The following is a 20,347-nucleotide window of genomic DNA, read 5'->3' as shown; positions in this document are numbered from 1 at the left end:
TTCTTTTAAATTGCCAGTCTTAAATTTTTCTCTCCAATGCTAAAAGCATTTCTATGTTTTTAATAGAATTTTTGTGATTTTATTTTATGTTTTAAATTTTAATCCACTGGAAGATGTTTGATATATATTTGGGGGGGGTAAATGAGAAAAAAATAGCTTTATTGCCTTGCCAAGCAAAGGAGGCCACAGCAGACCAATGGCCTAAAGACTTTGCCCTCCTTTGGGAGAGAATAAGGAGGAGGTTTTATAGTTTGGGAGTGGGAAATAGAACTACAGATAAGGATCAGGGTAGATGCAAGCTTTCATTCTTCAAAGCTGATCTTTAGTGATCCTGGGACTGGTTCTGGTGGTCCTGGAGTGAAGAAGGCTTCTTCAAGTAGTTAACATCTTCTTTTTCTTAGGGGTTTAGTTCTGGTGTCTGGACTCATTGAGATTCAGGTTCTTCATGCCTCTGTGCAGAAGGAATTCATCGAGAGACAAAGTCATAGGCATGAAATAGATTTATTAGGATAAGACATTTGTGAGAAATGCAAGTGGGCAGGCAAGGAGGCTCTGCCTGAATATGTTTGATATTAGTGTAGGACATGAAAGAGTGATCTAATTTTTATTTTTTCCAAATAGATAATTGCCCCAGAATTTGATTATTTCCACTGGAAATTACATAGTAGTGTTTATTTATATTTATATACTTGATATTTATTACTCTGATATATTATTTCATCAAAACCATACTATTTTAATTGTTGCAACTTTATCAAATTTTTAATACCCGTGAGTGCAACATTATTCACTACTTATCTTTTTTTTTTTTTTTTTTTTTTGTCTTTTCGCCATTTCTAGGGCCACTCCCATGGCATATGGAGGTTCCCAGGCTAAGGGTCGAATCAGAGCTGTAGCCAGCCTACACCAGAGCTACAGCAACACCAGATCTGAGCTGCATCTGTAACCTACACCACAGCTCAGGACAACGCCAGATCCTTAACCCACTGAGCAGAGCCAGGGATCGAACTTGCAACCTCATAGTTCTTAGTCAGATTTGTTAACCACTGAGCCATGATGGGAACTCCACTACTTATCTCTTTTTAAATGTCTTTAAAATACTTACATCTAACCTCTTCATTTTATTTATTTATTTATTTTAATGATTTTCAATTTTTCCATTATGGTTGATTTATGGTGTTCTGCCAATTTCTACGGTACAGCAAAGTGACCCAGCCATAAATATATATGTTCTTTTTCACATTATCCTCCATCATGTTCCATCCTAAGTGACTAGATATAGTTCCCAGTGCTATCCAGCATGATCCCATTGCTTATCCATTCCAAAGGCAGCAGTTTGTACCCATTAACCCCAGACTCCCAGTCAATCCAGCTCCCTCCCCCTCCCCCTTGGCAACCACAAGTCTGTTCTCCAATGCCTATGTTCTATGTTGCCTATGTTCCCTTCTAGATGTTAGATGGTGTCTTGTCTTATGCTTAAGTCTTTAAGCCATTTTGAGTTTATTTTTGTGCTTGGGGTTTCTTTTCTGTGGAAAGGTTCATTTGTACCCTATATTAGATTACAGATATAAGTGATATCATATGGTATTTTGTCTTTCTCTTTCTGACTTACTTCACTTAGTATGAGAGTCTCTAGTTCCATCCATGTTGCTGCAAATGGCATTATTTTGTTCTTTTTTCTGTCTGAGTAGTATTCCATTGTGTATGTATACCACACCTTCTTAATCCATTTGTCTGTGATGGGCATTTAGGTGGTTTCCATATCTTGGTATTGTGAGTAGTGCTGCAATGAACATACAGGCGCATGTATCTTTTTCAAGGAAAGTTTTGTCCAGATGTATGCCCAAGAGTGGGATTGCTGGGTCATATGGTAGTTCTATAGTTCATTTTCTGAGGAACCTCCATACTGTTTTCCGTAGTGGTTGTGCCATTTTACACTCACACCAACAGTGCAGGTGGGTTCCCTTTTCTCCACCCATCTCCAGCATTTGTTATTTGTGGACATATTAGTGATGGCCATTCTGAAAGTTACGAGGTAGTAACTCATAGTAGTTTTGATTTGCATTTCTCTAATAATCAGGGATGTTGAGGATTTTTTCATGTGCTTATTGGCCATCTGTATTTTTCTTTGGAGAAATGTCTATTTGGGTCTTTTGCCCATTTTTCAATTGGGTTGTTGGTTGTTTTGATGTTGAGTTGTATAAGGTGTTTGTATATTTTAGGTATGAAGCCTTTGCCAGTTGCATCATGTGAAACTATTTTCTCCCATTCTGTAAGCTGTATTTTTTTTTTATGGTTTCCTTTGCTGTGCAAAAGCTTTCAGTTTGATTATGTCCCATTGGCTTATTTTTGTTTTTATTTCTGTTGCCTTGAGAGACTGACCTAAGAAAACATTTGTACAGTTGATGTTAGAGAATGTTTTGCCTATGTTCTCTTCTAGGAGCTTGATGGTGTCTTGTCTTATGTTTAAGTCTTTAAGCCATTTTGAGTTTATTTTTGTGCATGGTGTGAGGATGTGTACCAGTTTCATTGATTTACATGCAACTGTCCAGTGTTTCCAGCACCACTTGCTAAAAAGACCGTCTTTTCTCCATTTTATATTCTTGCTTCCTTTTTCGAAGATTAATTGACTGCGGGTATTTGGGTTTCTTCATTTATTTTAAAATGTCAAGAAAAAGCAAGAAGAATTGTTCAATACTGCCTTAAAATTATGCTTTCTTAAATAATCATGCGCTTTTATGAAAGCTGATGCTTTCTTCTCCTTTAGTAATGACATAATTATACAGTAACAATGGGGAGACCACAGGGTAGGAGAAAGCATAGTAATTTTAGAAACAGCCAATCCTGGTAACCTCACATATTTGTTAGCTGTGTGCCTTGGTCAAGTTAGTTCACCTTTAAGAGTCTCAGGTTATCCATTAGTAAAAAAAGAATAAATGTACCAAATCTACCTCCCAGGGCAATAAGAGGGTTAAATAGGACTCTGCCAACAAAGAGCAAGTCACTGCTGACAAAGATGGAGCCCAGTAAGTGTTGATTTCTCTTCCCTTATACTGGTTGAGGATCTATTGTTTTAAAATATTATTATATACATCATCTCATTTGACTCATAAAAGTCTTGACTCATTGGCAATCATATGATTTATGTGGTATTGAATTACCTGATGATTTAATGAGTTATGATGACGATATAAGGCCATTAAATGGTGATCTTACAAAAATTTTTTTTTTTACTTAAACGCATTACTGAGACTTTTAGGTATGAAATCATTTAAAATAATGACTCGAGAGGGCAAGGTTTTCTACCTTTTCAACAATTTGGTGTGTATAAATAAGAATATGTGCACCATTAATGCACATATTTTTAGAAGCATGTCTGTTCTATAAAGCAAAGCCCATAAGTACATGATACATTTAACACAACAGTTCCTGCTGTATTAATAGCATTTGATTCTCATTAAATATAATTTTTAATTTAAAAATTAATAAGAAAAGAAAATTATTTTTTGGAGTTCCTTTGTGGCTCAGCAGGTTAAGAATCTAGCATAGTCACTGCTGTGGCTCTAGTCAATGCTGTGGTTCGAGTTTGATCCCTGGCCCAGGAATCTCTGCATGCTGCATGTGTGGCCAAAAAAAAAAAAAACCAAAACACAAAACTATTTTCTTATCATTTGAATCAAATCATAGATTAAAGCTCATATTGTATTAGTAATTCATATTTATTTGTTTGTTGTCTTTTTTTTTTATAGAGTCGCACCCGTGGCATATGGAGGTTTCCAGGCTAAGCGTCGAATTGGAGCTATAACTGCCAACCTACACCACAGCCACAGCAATGCCAGATCTGAGCCGCATCTGTGACCTACACCAGAGCTCACGGCAACGCTGGATCCTTAACCCACTGAGCGAGGCCAGGGGTCGAACCCGAAACCTCATAGTTCCTAGTAGGGTTTGTTAACCACTGCGCCACGATGGGAACTCTTAGTAATTTGTATTTATAACAACTCTGAAATAAATAAGTATGTTAACTAGTAGAATATACTACTGTCATTAAGACTATCTGGGAGTTCACACTGTGGCTCAGTGAGTTAAGGATCTGTTGTTGCCATAGCTGTGGCTTGGATTCTATCCCTGGCCCAGGAACTTTTGTATGCCTCGGGTGTGGCAAAAAACAAAAACAAAAACAAAAAACAACTCTCTGATCTGATGTCACTGAGACTTGAATTTGAATCTCTTCTCTACAAAGTAGCAGCTGTGTAACTTACTTTGGGCAAATTACCTAACCACTTGGAGTCTTAGTCTCTCATCTGTAAAATGGAACTATAATATTACCTAGAAATAAGATTATTTGAGGGTAAAGGAAATAACTCTAATCAAGCATTAATCATAGTAAGTGTTCAATAGGTTATTTGTTTTGTTTTTGTTTTTGTTTTTGGTGGAAGTTCCTGGGCCAGGATTGAACCTGTGCCACAGCATCGACCTGGGCCATTGCAGTGACAATGTTTGATCTTTGACTCACTGCACCACAAAGGAACTCCGATACTACAGATAGTTATTTTTGCTGTTGTTATTGCTGTTATTGCCTTGTGAGTAACAAAATGGTGCAGCCCCACTAGAAGGAAGGACTTAAGAGAATTTAAAGAAATAATAACTGATGTTTTCAATAGTAAACTTGTGGCAAATGTAATTGTATTTCAGAATTCCTGTTGTGGCTCAGTGGGTTAGGAACCTGACATAGTGTCTGTGAGCATGTGGATTTGATCCCTGGCCTCACTCAGTGGGTTAAGGATAGAGTGTTGCTGCAAGCTGTGGTGTAGGTAGGTGGCAGATACAGCTTGGATGCAGTGTTGCTGTTGCTGTGGCTGAGGTGCAGGCTGGTAGCTGCAGCTCCAATTTAACCCCAAGCCTGGAAACTTCCATATGCTGCAAGTGTGGTCTTAAAAAGAAGAAGAAAAAAAAATGTGATTTGAAGCAGATGATAGCTTTTTATTTTATTAATTTATGTGTTTTTTTTATTTTGGGCATGCCCACAGCATGCAAAGTTCCCAGGCCAGGGATCAAACCCAAGCTACAGCAGTGACAACACCGAATCATTAACCATTAGGCCACCAGGGTATCCAGCTTTTTAAAAAATTAAATCATGCCTGTGTATATTTGAGTGGAGAGAAGAGTTAGTTAAAAACTATCAGAGCTGAAATTCCCAATGTGGCACAGTGGGTTAAGAATCCAGTGGCTCAGGTCTCTTCAGGATGCGTTTGATCCCTGGCATGATGCAATGAGTTAAAGATGCAGCAGAGGTCACAGCTGTGGCTCAGATTCAGCCCCTGGCCTGGGAAATTCCGTACGCCATGGGTGCAGCCATTAAAAAAAAAAAAAAAAAAAAAAGTATCAGAGCTATTACTGTTAACACAAAATGCTAGTAATAAGAAGAATGAAAAACATAGGCTCCAAAATTATTACAAACTGACCTATATTCACAGATGGATAAGGCTAAGTCTGAACTCAAAGGACAGAGGTGTGGGAGGTTATGAGCTCATAGAGAAATATCCCTTTTTTGATTTATGCATAAAAGCCTTGTTTTATTTTGCAAATAGATCTTCCTTCCAACTTTTCCAGAGGCTGTCACAAAAACTCATTTAAGATATTGGGTTTCTTGGATTCTCTCCAAGTTTTTCTTTGTGCATTTAAGACTTATACGAGCAGAAGATTTAGACTGAAGTAGAGAGAAGACTTTCTTCTCTTTGGCTTTTAAAAGGACATGTTTTGGAAATCTCAGGAGATTCCAGAAGATTCTTCACAGCAACGTATGAGGCATAGATTTTTGTACCCAGGGTAGGGGAGGAATTTTTTTCCTCTCTTCCCTTCTAAGTTCTTTGACATAAGAGAAATTAACATAAGAAAAACCAAATTTAATTCACCTGTATAGAGGCCCACAGAAATATAAGACTTCAAGAAAAGATAAAAGCAGGCAGTTTTTATATCTTCTGGACAAAGAAAAAATAAACTTGTGAGGAATTGATTGAAAAAAAGGAAGTTTGGCCTTGGGTAGTAAATTAGTGTAGAAGTAGCAAGGTTTATTATATAAACTTCTTGGCCCTAAATTCTCTATCTTTGGTGGCAGGAATGCCCCTTCAGGAGTTCCCATTGTGGCTCAGTGGGTTAAGAACCCGACATAGTGTCCATGAGGATGTGGGTTCAATCCCTGGCCTTGCTCAGTGTGTTAAGGATTCACCATTGCCTAAAGCTGTGGCTTAGATCACAGATGTGGCTCAGAACTTGTGTTGCCATGACTGTGGAGTAGACCTCAGCTATAGTTCTGATTCGACCCTGAGCCTGGGAACTTCCATATACTGCAGCCCCTTCTATATCCTGGGTCAGGGAGAGTACCTTTTACACGGGAAATTTATTTCCCACTTTCAGGGAGACCAAAGAGTGTCAGAGTGTCTTTCTTGCACCACCTGTTTCTTAAGCAGTTTTAATTCAAAATAATCAATATGTCAAAGTGGCATATTTGGGGCAGCCTGACCTGAACCCCATCACCAATAAACTAAGGCTCAGAGAACCAGGCCTTAGATGAGCCATGTATGTGAGATAGTTGAAATCACCCAAACCTGCAGCAAAGGTTCCATCCTATTTTTTTTTTAATCCTTAACCACTAGGTTACCAGGGAACTCCCACCCTAGTTTTTCTTCTTGAGTGTCTGCTTCATCTTAAAACAACTGGCAAAATGTCTTGGCCCTTGAACATGCAATTCTGTTCTTGAATCAGAGAGGGATGCTTTTGCTCATATGTTTGGAAAGCCTTCCTTTGCTGATTGATTTCAGAGTGTGTGAAGCACTAAATTCTGAAGGTCAGAGAAGCCATGACACATTCTGGGTAAGCTCATCAGCTCCTCACTTCATCCTGAGTTCAGAAGGACATGATGCAGGCAGACCAGTAAATGATGGCCATGATGTTCTGCTGCAGAACATTTGGGTTTCCCTACAGGTGTAATCGGTATGAAGTCAGTCATTAGTCATCATATTTTCTGGAAGAGTCAGAAGCGAAAAAGTTTAGAGTGAAATTGAATACACTGTTACAATTTATGTTTGTCACTCATATGAAAGGATGATGTTTTTGCATTGAGCTTGTTCACTGACAAAGCTTACTGTAACCTTGTTTTTATGCTAAGCACTAACTAGAAATTAATAGAACAAAAACATAAGACTTTGCTAATCTGATTTAATGTTATTTATACTAGGAAAGTATGGAGATGCTGTGTGCAAACTAGTCCTTTCTTGTGGTTAAAAAAAAAAAAACCCCATGGTGTAGGGTATGGAGATGGTGATAGTACAGGACAATGGGAGAGCTACAGAGCCAAAGAAGGAAAAATAAATACATGGAAACTGTGTAGGAGGAGTGGGTAGGCCTGAAGGAAAGTAATGGAAATCTTCTTACCCTAGAAAATGGAGTCTTATCTACGCCAGATACTTGCTAATGCTGTAAAACCATCTTTAGTAAATATTCTAGACATATGCTTTCTGTTTGAATAGAAAAACACTTTTTTCAAGGGCTAAGGACTTCTTGAAAATTAAGTGTTGTTTGAGGGGTCAAGGTTTGATGTTTCAAAGAGACAGATGTGTCTGTGTCCAGGAAAAACAATTCAGAAAAGTACTGACTTGTAGCTAGCACACACCATTTCCAAGAGTTATGTTTTCACATCTTAAAGACCAGTGGGATAAAAGGAGTCGATACATTGCAGGTTTGAAATTCAGTGTCTTTGATCATTTCCAACAAATATTTCCAAACAGTCTCTTCTGGGTAGGTCACAGCTTAGTGAAACTGCCTGCTTTTTGTTCCTCTGCCTCACAGAGGACCCAGGTGAGACCTTCCACTATGATTGCCATGGTTAGCTTTTCTAACAGAGCATGATTCCGGTTACATGCCATTCTTGGGTTCCACGGTCGGGAAAGAAACTTTGCTCCTGGGATTTCTGTTGAACATTGGGGGTGAGTGGGTGGGGCTGTGGGAAAGGACACTTGAAATTTCTTTGGGTTATCAGTAAATAGGAAGCGCTAACTCTTGGGTCCTTTCTTCATTCCCTCCCTCCTCTTCCAGTGTCATTGTCAGGTATCTTTCTCATTTGCATTTGTATTGAGTGAACAAGTCCAGATCTGCCGCCTCGGTATCTCGAGCGACCCTCACCGGTATCCCCTGTCAGCTTGCGCTGCAGGGAGGCCAGGCCTCTCTAGTTTGGCCTTTCAGCCTGATGCGCGCCTTCCCCCTCCCCCTCCTCCAAGCCTCCAGACACAAAGGCTCCTTGAAAGCAGCGTTAACGCGCTCCAGTTAGAATGCCTCTGAGGTTAGAAGCAAATTACCATTCTGAGGGCACTTGAGTGTAGTTTCGTCTTTGAGACATCGTTCACCCCATATTCCCCTCGGTGGAATACAGAGCAGAAAGGGCCTGCGCTCAAGCCAAGGGTCTGTCGAGGCAGGGGCGCAGCTTCAGATTTTTGAATCGGGCCGGTCCTCAGCTTCTAGTTCCTCTCTTTCCTCATCCAGGGTCAGAACTTTTTTTTCCTTTTTTCTTTCTTTCTTTCTTTTTTTTTTTTTTGGATCCGCACCCGCGGCAAATGGAGGTTCCCAGGCTGGCCAAGGGGGGGATAGTCTAATCGGAGATACAGCTGCTGGGATTCAACACAACCACAGCAACGCCAGATCCGAGCCGCGTCTGTGACCTACACCACACCTCAAAGCAGCGCTGGATCCTTAACCCCCTGAGCTAAGCCAGGGATCAAACCTGCAACCCCATGGTTCCCAGTCAGATTCGTTTCCACGAGCCACGACGGGAACTCCAGGACCAGAACTTTCATTAACAGGATAGCATCCTTGCTCATGGGACACCAAACTCACCTAATCGAGAAGGCCAGTGGCCAGATAGTTCTATGGGACTCGGGTTCCATTCCCTTAGGCAGCTGGGTGGGTTTTTGGATTGTGCTGAGCAATGCATAGGTCTTGGAAGCTTGCTTTCTTTGGAGTTCAGTAATCTCAAATTAAATTCTCTGCTTAGTCTTTAACTTCAGTGAATGGGTTCTGGCCTCGAGGCAGGTGATTCTGACGTGCAGGCCCCTGAGATCCTCACTCATAGTGCACGTGCTGAGAAGAGTCGAGGGGCGCAGCCTTTGTAAACCAGAGACGTAGTTCAGATTCGGGGGTTGATAGAGCAAGCAGTTCCATCATCCTCCTCACAAAATTAATGGTGTTTGTGATTATCCCCCTCTAATAAGCCATGAAGTCAACAAACTCCCCACATGGTGGCTCCCTTTACTAAAGTTGAGTAATGAATTTGTACAAGGAGTCTTGGAAATTTTCAAATATTTCTACAGATGGAACTCATTTCAGAATTCGCGTGGGAGAAAAGAGTAAGGATTTTAATCGGGTTCACCTTTGACGTGAAGCGAGGCGGAAGACAGGAAAGCCACAGTCGGTAATAGCTTTGGGCGCTTTTGTAAGAAAGCTCTCTCTGCTTGATTATCTGGTCGTGTTCAACCCCAGCTTTTTTTGTGTGTGAGCTTACTCCAGAGGCAGAGCTGAACGCTGAACACAGGCATGTAAATACTCCAACATAAGTCAGTGAACATATGCAGTGGAGACAAAGAGATACATCTCCATGTTGAGGTGTTTAAATCTTTATTGCAGATAGGCAATCTGGAGCATCCTCAGGAATGAACTCAGAGGAAGTGGTCATTTCTGGTGCATTCATGGCCAGGACGAAGCAAAACTTTGTCTTCTTGGAGGAAGTATTAAATCTCAAATAAGAGAGCGGGAAAGGCATTGAGAATGAGAAGCATTATAATTTTATCTTAGAAAAAGCATGCAGATAGCTTGTTTAAATGTTAGATCTAAATCATAGTAACAGGAAATACTCCCACTAAATTGCCATTTCCTCTAATTTTTAAGATCCAAATAATTAAAATGCACACTAATGGTTATTGATGGCTCTGTTTCCTTTTTAAAAGAAATAGACCAGCGTTTCTCTTACTGGAGTAGAAACTTACGAATCTTCTTAAATAACCTCAGGGCTTGGAAAGCCTTGGGGGGTGGATGTGGTCTTCCTTTATTGCTTTCCTCTTTCCAGGTCATTTTCAATTAAAAAAAAATTAACCATCCTCAATGAAAGGATTCCTGTTAGAAACCATCAGCAAGTGAATTTGTACTGGGAATCCTCATGCTTTCCCAATCTGTCGGTATTTCCCCAAACAGAACTCAAGTTGCAAATAAAGGGGGAAAGCATTTCTTTACTCCCAAATTCTTAAAACTTCAGTTTTTGTGGAAAATACAATTTCACAGTTTCAGTGTTTAAAATTAGAAAGAGCCACAGAAAGTGTGAAGATACCCCAACAGGCCATCTAGAGATTCCCAAAGCCAAGATTAAGGGAAGACACAAAATGTTCTTTACTCAGAGAGTGAAAAGAGGGTCAGGCAATGCTCACCATTAAGGACATTCGTGGACACTGCAAGGAAGGAACATATCTGAACGGCAGGGGGGCTTGGACAATGAATTGCCACATTAAGGACATCACTACTAAATCTTCAGATTTAGAGGCTCTGGTGAAAAATTAAACTAATGGCAATTTTCAATGTTTACAACATCTGCGATCAAAGAGTTCAGCACTCCAAGCCTGGACAGCTCCACAGGCCGCTCTCAGGATGCAGCTTTAACTCTAATCAATCTGCTCAGGGCCAGACTGTCAAGACAGCCAGACTCATTAGCGATTTACTGAAAATCCTCCAAGACTTCCCTTTAAAAACAAAACGACTTCCACATTTAATTGTCTATCTAAAAGAACATACGCAAGAAATTAGGAGAGCTAAATTAAATTTATTAATAGGAGACCTTGATGGCGCTTAATACCAGAGACCAGAGCTCTGATTGTTGGGGCTTGAAAAAGCAAAAAGAAGTAAGAAGGACACAGTTAAAAACACGATTTTCACCATTCTCAGAATTCTATGAATTCTTTACTCATTCTTGAGAAATGGGTAAAATTGAAAAACATCAAAATAATTAAACTTCTTTAAAATTGTATTGTATGAGTGAAAGGTGTTTATGAGAAGTCGATGACTCCGGATCTTATCATCCAAGAGGACAGCACAGAATAGTTAATATGTTCCTTGAGGGACTAGGATGCTGACGTCTTTTTCTGATACCCGATCATTACGTGACTGAAAAAAAAAAAAAAAAGAGGAAGTCATTCCATGAATAAAAATCGGAGCGCAACAGTGCAACAAAATATTCTGTACTTAAAGGCCATAGGCAGACAGATGTTGACAAGGAAGCCTCTTCTAAAACCATGGTCGGATAGATTTCTGCTAACTGCACATATAAATAGGAGCAGAGGGCCGGTCACCTCTGTAACCACCGGCAGCAGCAGAAGCAGCCGCAGCTTCAGACGCAGCCAGAGGAATCTCTGAGCAGAGAAGGCGCTGCGGACTCTCGCAGCTGCTTGACCGGGCGGCTCCCACAGACGCCGGCTTTGCCGCGGCCCTCCTTCTTTCTTCTCCTTCTACGACTTTCCCTACTACTTCTTTCTCTGGGTGGACTTAAGGCCACTTTCTCCCCTACCCCCACTTAGCTCGCCTCCTCCTCTTTCTTCCTTCCACATCTCTCTCCTCGCCCCCTTCTCTCGGTGTCACGCTCTCTCCTAGTTCTGAGCGTCTACAAACTTTTGAACAGAATACCGGCCTCAGCAAACAAGTCCTTCAGCTCCTCCTGCTGCTCCTGCTCGTTCCTGCGGCTTCTGCTTAGATACTAACACCAGACGGTGATGTCCCTTGGTTTGTGACTCCAGCGCAGAAACTTGGAGAAGCCCTTTGCCCGCCGTCCTACTTGGCAGCAAACCCTCTCCTAGCAGCGGTAAGAGTTGAAGGGTAAGGGGGAAAAATCTTACCAAACCAAACAAGTCCCTTGACTGCTAATTCTTTCGCTAGCATCAGGGTACGAGTTAGCTTTCCTTCGCCCAGATCTGGCGAGTTATTGGGCACTGGGCATATACATGCGTATTTTCTAACTATAGCGAGAGGGAAGTGGCAAGGCTCCCTGGCTACCATTAAGCCATATTCAACACCGGGAGGTGAGTTCTGTCCCTCCCCCAGTTCTGGAGAGTTTCTAGGGGTTGGAGGGTGGAAGGCCAGGGGCGTTCTAACTGCTAGGTGCCCTCTTTCCAGTCCTGCGCAGAATGATCATGTGTAGCGGAGCAAGGCTGGCTCTGCTGGTCTACGGGATAATAATGCACAGCAGCGTCTACTGCTCACCTGCCGCCGCGGGACTCCGATTCCCTGGGATCAGGTAGGTGCCAGCCACCTCGGCTACGCTGGGACTGGGGCGTCTCTTCCCTCGACACTTCGTCGTGGTCGCCCTCTTGCAGTTCCTCGGTCCCGGCTACGATCATCTCCCCTACGCGCCCCCATTGCACCGCCGCCAGCCTGGGTCCGGCGGCGGGTCCCAGCCCTGGTTCAGCGGGAGGACCGCGTCAGGCTCCGCTAGGGCTGGGTACCCCTCCCCCAGCCCGCCGCTGCCGAGGGGCCAGGGTGGAGGGAGCGCACTTCGTGAGGTGTTGAAATCTCCCCTCCCCCAGCCCCGCCCGCGGGAGTGGGGGCAGGGCAGGGCCCCCGAACTTGACTTCTTTTCCCTATTCTCAGCTTGAGTAAGGAGAACTTCGGGCTCCCGGAGCCAGGTTGCGGGGTTGAGACTAAGGCTTCCGTGGACTTTGCTTTGTTACAGCATGTTTCGGACTATCGGGGCGGTGTCTCCTTCTTTATCCTCTCCTCTCCCTCTTACCTCGATTCGAATTCTTTTCCGCTAGAAGAGCTTTCTCTCAAGTGATAGGTTTTCCAACTGCATTTTGAGCCTTGAAGAGGGGTAGTGTTGGCCGCGTAGAGTTGAAAAGAAGTGATTTGAGAGAAGGAAAAACAAGGATGAGGGAGGGGGAAATACAGATGAAACGGAGCAAGGAAGGAGGAAAAGAAAGCAAATTGGCAGGCTGTACGGGAAGGCAACCCTGCCTACCCCAGGATGGAGTAACCCTGGCTTATTTTTTTCTTCATTCCTGGTCTCTAATCGGTCAGCGCTGCCCGGGTTCCCCGCCGCAGTCCCAGAGTCCCGGGCCTGTCGGCTAGAGAGTGGAAGCTCGCGGCGCAGCGCAGCAGCGGCGCTCAGAGGTGCACCGGGCTCCTGGCGGCTAGGACGCGCGTTTTGCCTGCAAAGCTGCTCCTCCGAGCCGCGCCTAAGAATGCTTGCCTTAGGGGTCTGTGACCATTAATTTAGCCGGAGAGGCGGGTTCTGGCTTCGGTATTAGTATTCTAAGCACCTGGGCAGGGGTGGAAGTACCCAGAAAGACACCGGGCAGCCGGGCCAGGGCAGAGAGGCGTGTCGCCGAGTAAAGGCTGGGTGTGGGGCGGGCGCAGTCGTGTGCTGGCTTTGCCCTTACCTCTTCAGGGACGTATGACTGATGAACCCTCCTAACGAGCGCTACTTGTCTTGGCCGCTTTCTGAATCTCTAAAGCGGCCGAAAGCGAGGTGGTTTTCTATTTTAACCCACCTTTCGGGTTCTATGTCAGGGATTGAGGCTGTAGGCTAGGGTTACAGCGAGATCGCTGCGTTCCTGTTTGCTGTCAGTCCCCCGTTGACCCGTTCCCTTGGCCTCGAGGTTGAGATGCGGTCTGGCCACCGCTAACAGATTAGTGCGAACTATTTACGTACTGGACTTAAAAGTCCCATTTCACCCCCAGCTATTTTCAAAGTCCCGTGTGCCTGTCACTTTCTCTGGGCGAGAAGCACCGGAGGGCGCGGACTAGCCACAGAATGAGCTGCTGCCCAAAAGGCTAAGTTTAGGGGCATCTATTATTCATGTTCCTGCCAGATCCTCTCCCGCCCAAAATAGAAGCCGGAGGTTCTCCGTGACCTACATCTGCGCGGGGAAGGGCTCCCCTGGGCTCGGAGGCTGGGTGGGGGTGGCTGCCGGCGTTGGCCGCCGGACTTCCCATCCATCCATCCTATCTGGCTCCGGGCCTCCCCCATCTGGTCTTCGCGTGGCCAGCGTCTCATCTCCTAGGGCCGTTTTAGCCCCCGCCCGCAGCTGCTTGTGGGGGAAGTTCAAGAGCCAGGCTAGCAGTGGAGCGGTCCTCCTCGGTGGTCAGGGGTATGAGGCCGGCGGAGATGCATGGGCTTCCCAGTGCCACTGGAGGCTCGGACCCGGGCGGGGCGACACTTCCCCTCGAGAGGAGTGGGAATTTCTGCTGAGTCTAGCTTTCTTCTCATACCTCTACCCCCGCCATGCCCTAGAGGAAGAGGCAGTTCTCCGAGGGGCATCTTTAGGAAGAAGGAAAATCGTGGGGCCTTTGGGGTTTTCGGCCCTGCAGAGACCGGGACGGACGTGTACTGACCACTCCTTCTGCCCCCGGCTACTCTGGCAGGCCGGAGGACGAGGCGTACGACGAGGACGGAAACCCGCTGCAGGACTTCTATGACTCGGACCCGCCTGGGGTGGGGGGCCCCGCCTCCACGCTGCGCGACGCCTACGCGCTCTACTACCCAGCGGAAGAAAGGTACCGCTACGCCCCGCGCTGCACCTGGACTGAGAGGGCGGGACAGGCGGGGGTGGCCCATCCAGTAGGTTCTTTTTTAAAAAACCCTCAAGTCTTTCTTCTTCCGGGCTGGTACCCACGAGAGTGATAGAAAGTTAGCGGGCCGGTCTGTATGGACATAAGGATGAGTGGGATTGAAAGGTCTGTAGCCCAAGAAGTGGCCGTGAGTGCGCGCCCCGGCCGGCCTCCACACCTGCGGTCCCGGCAGTTACTAACGGGAACATTCCAAGAGTAATTCCGGAGTACCTTGCCTCTGAAGTCCTCCCCCCAACTGCCCCCGCCCCAAGTCAGTCTCCCGGAGCACCGAGGGGCGTGCATGTCCAGCTTTGGGCCTGGGGCTGCCACTTGGGACAGAGTCAGTGACCCCGGACGGGCGCGCACTTTGCCTTCCTATTAGAGATGTCGCCCACGGGATCCTTAACAAGGCCTACCGCAAGGTGCTGGACCAGCTGTCCGCCAGGAAATACCTGCAGACGCTCATGGCCAAGAGCGTGGGGTAAGAGTTTGCGAAAGAGTTAACCGGCGCGTGATCGCGCGCGCGGCGCGCGCGCACCGGGGTGAATGTCGGTGATAGTGCGCGTGGGGCGGGCGGCGCAGCTTCTACGTCCGTGCGTACACTTGGGGCCGAAGGTGCGTCTGCGCCGCAGGGTCTTCGGAGGTCAGTTCCGCTACTTCAGGCGAAGGTTCGGAGTTCTCGCCTTAAGTTTAGCCAGAAAGCTCGGAAATGGGAAGAGGAAGGGAAGTGGCAGTTAAACCGGGGAGGCTGATCCGTTTTGAATAATTAAAAAAAAAGTCCCCTCTCCACTAGCCTTCAAAACCTTCATGGGACGATGGCTAGAACATCCTCAAAGCATGACTTTTTCGTTCGTCATATTTCTTTCACTGTAAATTCAAATAGAAACAAACAACTCCTCAAATTTAGACATTTAAGGAAACAGTTTTTGCTTGTGCCAAACAAACCCAGCGCATAGGGCTTGCGCGGAGCATCTCTCTGCAGAAGGCAACGTTTTAATAAAGCCCATGGGACGACAGATTACATTTTCAGCAATGAATAATTCATGCCATGAAAAAATATTGCCTATAGCCTGTCGACTTATATTATTATCACGTTTTTCAACTTAGCGTGCTGGAGAGGAGTGCTCATGTCTGACTAGGAATTGCGGGATCGGTGTAAACTCCGCAGCAGTAGCCAACGTGGCATTTAGGGCTCTTTGGTTATTTTCTCTATGGGGGGCGGGGGATGACGGGAACAGCACAATTGAGGGCAAAAGCACGGATGGTCAATCTCAGGGGGCAGCTATTAGAGAGAGGTTAGGCTTAAATCGCTTGCTTTTGGCCCACACCTCCACCCGGGGCTCCTGTAGTAAGGACTTGGTGCCCCAAATCCTAGATGGGGAGGGGGAATGAGAGGTTCCCATCGCTCCCCCCCTCCTGCTGCTGCCTGGTGGAGCGAGGCGGTGGGACCCCGCCTCCTCCCTCGTGGGGTGGGGTCAGCCTGCTCCCCTCAGCTATTCAATCCGTGTCTCCCGCCCGCCACCCTCTTCCCGACCCCTTACCTTGCAGGGGGAACCTCGACGGAGGAGCGGAAGATGACTCGGAGCCCCTCTCCAAGCGCCACTCGGACGGAATCTTCACGGACAGCTACAGCCGCTATCGGAAACAAATGGCTGTTAAGAAATACTTGGCGGCCGTCCTAGGGAAAAGGTATAAACAAAGGGTTAAAAACAAAGGACGCCGAATAGCGTATTTGTAGCGATGAGACACCAGCTACCCTGTGTATACAACCCTGACACAATGAAAAGTCATTTACCCAACTGACTGAACAGTCATCGCTCATGTGTTCTATCCAAACATGTATTTATGTATGAAGTAAAGCCATTAAATGAATATTTTGATAATAATATTGTTTTTCTTTTTACAAAGCACTAGAGAATGCACAGATATACTTTGTGGACCAATTATTGATATTGAGATATATAGATATATATATAACAAATATATATTAAGAATATATATAATAGAGAGCAGTTCATACAAAGTGTGCAAAAGGATTGAAATTCGCCTGAGCTGTTTGTTTTTATATAAAATAAATAGAAAAATAGACAATCATTGTTTTGAATATTACTCCTATTTTTGTAAACTGGGATTAAAAGGATAGTATTTTTATCCACGACAGGCCTGAAGATATTAATACTGACCATTTGCTACTGTACATAGACAGTGATGCCCTGCTCCAGGGAGATTTTGAGGTAATGATTTGGGAGAATTGCTGAAGGGCACTCTTTCCCAGTGAGTCTCTGGGGCAGTCTGCTTCCATCCCAGCTGAATTCAACTAGGCACTATCCATCCCCCTCGCTGGGTGGCAATTCCAATACTTCTGCTTTCTTTGATTCTATTTTTATGTGTATTTATCTCTCTTCAGACTCTTAGCCCAGAAGGAGGTTCTCCTGATAAAACAACAGCTGGATCCAAATTGTGCTTCTCCCCAGACTCTATATCACTCCCTGGGGGAGGAGTGGAGGGGTGTACAAGGAGACAAATAAGAAGCTCCCTTTTCTTTACTTCCAGGGACCCCAATATCCTAAAGTTAGGGTGATTAGAACAAAGTGAAGAAAATGCAGGTATATTGGAAGAGGCAGAGCACAGGGCAATAGGAGGGGGACCCTGGAGACGACTGGCTTGGGGCTGCCCCAGGTCTGGGAGCTGGGGGTAATCCAGTCCCACCTTAGGTCCCCTGCCTGCCTGACTTTGGATGCTGGGTATTGGAACTGGATGCAAAGTACAATGTGTTTTTCTCCAGTGCTGTCCATGCTTCTCATCTTGTGAAACGGCCAGGGTCCTCTCCTTTGAACCTTGCTCCCATAGGAGCCACCCTTTTCTTTCCTGGTTTTCTGAAGACTCCTCTTTCCTACCCTCTCACACTGTAAAGTACCGTTTACCATTTTTTCATTCACTTCTCTTAAACTTGTGAATGCTTCTTTAACTTTATTGTTGTTTGATACTAGCACTTATTGTAAAGAGTAGGAACCCCTATGTAGTTACCACCAAGTAATTATGCGCTAAATATGAACCTTCTGTTTCTTGTTGATTGAGTTTGTAGGTAAAATGTATTTTTCTACATTATGGCTTATTGCTTAGTAAAATTGATTTCATAAAACCAAACTTTGTCATATTAGAATGTGTAGTGTTCATATGTTGCTCAGTTGTACTAACTGATAAATCATTTAAACCTCATCTTCATATGTATGAGTACTATCTTATATTTGTGGTCAAGAGTGAGGTAAGCAAGCTCCAACAGGCCCTGAGACTGTCCCTTGTATTCTTTCTTGGCTACAGAAAGCATGTCTGTTTCTTATCAATTCCTTGAACCTGTCAAGTAATTTCTATAAACAAAAGAACCTTCACCCAGCAACCAGATCAAGAACAGCAGGCAAAGCAGCCAGCCAAACTCTCAAATTCCAGTCACAAATTCTTTCGGGGGGGGGGGGAAGCCAAGAAAATATTAAACATTAGATTGTAAAGTTTAAAGGATGTTTCCTTTTCCTTTACGGATTTGGTCAGTATGAAGTCGTAAATCAAAGAAAACAGACTTGGATTTGCATTCCCAGGCGGGCTGGAGGCTGCCAGGAAGTCACAAGGCAAATAGTGAAAGCACAGAGGCATTTCAATCTATGCCTGAGTCCTGTGCACGGGATCAATCTTTCTTTAATTCTGCAGTCTCTTCAGGCAGTGTGATACGGGATGCAGTTTGCAGCTTTAGTGCCTTTCTTCGCCTTTTAAATCGCCACGAATCACAGATGGCTATTTAGTGGCCCTACAATGCTGCAACACATCGGCTTGCATTTTAGTCTTAATTATTTGTTTCTTGGATAATGGGCAGAGTTTTCTGTATTTGTGTCAGCTGTTAGTGGTGAAATAGGGCTCTAGTTAACCTTTTCTTTATGAGTCTAATATAGTGTTCCTGTGGCTAGTTGCAAGCATTTACAGTGATCACCCAGTTTAATCTTTTGTATACTTTTTAGAAATGCCAAGAGCCTTACTATCCTGGAGCAGATTTATGATACAGTGATAATTTAGGTAGATATTAGTCTTGAAGCTCTTATTTTGTGTGCAACTGATTATAAAAACATCTTACCCAAGTATTATTACACACATGATATCTATAACTAGGACTTTGATAACTGTTATATAAAGTGTGTAAAATTTGTATGAATAAATTTTTGTAAACAATGCAACTTCGTCTAATGTGTGGAGAAAAAAAGACATTCAGGAAATAACTAAAATCTCTTAAAGTATTATATTTTCTTTACCAACCATAAGATTTTTCATGTCTGAAATATATATCTAATCATCCATGTATTTTTCATAAACTGTAATATCTGCTTGATGGGTTACTGAATTCGACTAAAAATTTAAAGTAGCTATTCAAATGGAGATGCCTAAGATATTAAGCTCCTAAGTAGTCACAGATGTTGGAACCTTTATAGGATGCTCAATTTAGATTAATTTCCATCCCGTAGTGTGCAAATACGTTGCTCAGTATTTAGAAAGTTGCTATCCAGTGGTGGGAGCTAGTACCTGGGTAGTAGTTACACTTCTAAAATAGCAATCTAACATTGTTATTTTATAAGTAACTCTGCAGACTAAATTGGTCTCTATAAAGTTTTGTATAAAAATGACTTAACTTTGGAGGTTGAAAGATATGTTTAGAGATCTACAAACAACTACCTGATTAAAATGCTTTGAGCAGAAGGAAAAAGAACACGAATAAGCAAAGAGTTAATTAAACATCTTTAAAAGAAAATGTGGGTGTTTCCATCATGGCTCAGCAGCTAACAAATCTGACTAGCATCCATCCCTGGCCTTGCTCAGTTGGTTGAGGATCCAGCATTGCCATGAGCTGTGGTGTAGATCACAGATCAGATTGGACCCCGGGCCTGGGAACCTCCATATGCCTCGGGTGTGGCCCTAAGGAAAAAAAAAAGAAAATGTACTTTGTTCTAGGGCGAAATGTGAAAAATCATTGTGGATTGTTTGATTAATTCATACTAACATACTTTAAAGCAAAGCCTTCATGTGAAATTTCCGTAAAATTTTCAGTGGTGATTATTTTGGAACCCTTGCCATTTCTGGGTTAAAAATGTATTAAAAGTCACTTATAATGGGTCACATACAATTTATTTTAAATTGCCAAATTTTCATCCTAAAAATTAATGCATACAATTAATACATCAATAAATATGTCACAGTATTAAAGGACCAGCAAAGATGGGCAATTGTTTGAAAACTATCTTTAGAACTCAGCTCAGTATTTAAGGCCTAGAATTATATAAGGAGGAGCCTATGATCTAGAAATCCCATTTGTAGTGAAATTTAAAAAATGAGTACAGTACAACTCATATTTACATTGGGTTTTATTGAATAAGGAGTTTTTCTTTATATCTTTAAACCACCTCCTCTGCCACCCCCCCATCACTAAGTATATATGTAGTGTGCTAGTGTGGTAAGTGGAAGAATGAAGAAAAATAATTTATTGGGTTAAAGGCTAATGATTTTTTGAGAAAATAGAGATAAGCCCTAAATTGGTTGAGTTCAAATGAAGTTAATGTATACAGCAACGTGCTATATTCTTTTATGTGGGATAATGTAAACGTTCCTTGAGGGACTCATATAAAATTTAGGTACCTAAGAAACCATACTATGTGCCTTATTGCTGATAGGGCTGGGA

At 43.6% G+C, this 20,347-nt stretch overlaps 1 protein-coding gene and 1 long non-coding RNA gene across 5 annotated transcripts; one reads left to right on the top strand and one right to left on the bottom strand.

Moving 5' to 3' along the window:
- LOC102165393 lies at nt 8,918-15,148 on the bottom strand. 2 transcript variants are annotated; one of them, XR_002345050.1, is made up of 4 exons: nt 15,051-15,148; nt 12,815-12,884; nt 12,289-12,484; nt 8,918-11,199 (listed from the first exon to the last, which is right to left on the bottom strand). It is a non-coding gene; the product is annotated as an uncharacterized LOC102165393 (long non-coding RNA). The 2 variants fall into 2 exon arrangements; XR_002345051.1 differs by lacking the exon at nt 15,051-15,148 and adding an exon at nt 14,419-14,514.
- Nucleotides 11,188-18,854, top strand: ADCYAP1 (adenylate cyclase activating polypeptide 1). Of its 3 annotated transcripts, none has more exons than XM_005665307.3 (5): nt 11,188-11,890; nt 12,202-12,322; nt 14,449-14,580; nt 15,017-15,115; nt 16,183-18,854. In XM_005665307.3, exons 2-5 carry the CDS (start codon nt 12,213-12,215, stop codon nt 16,370-16,372), a joined length of 531 nt encoding a protein of 176 aa, XP_005665364.1. In that variant the 5' UTR covers nt 11,188-11,890; nt 12,202-12,212; the 3' UTR covers nt 16,373-18,854.

Source organism: Sus scrofa, chromosome 6 (genome assembly GCF_000003025.6).
Source record: "Sus scrofa isolate TJ Tabasco breed Duroc chromosome 6, Sscrofa11.1, whole genome shotgun sequence".
In the NCBI taxonomy this organism is placed as follows: Eukaryota; Metazoa; Chordata; class Mammalia; order Artiodactyla; family Suidae; genus Sus; species Sus scrofa.
Note: the sequence above shows the minus strand (reverse complement) of the source record. Positions and strands in the feature narration are given on the sequence as shown.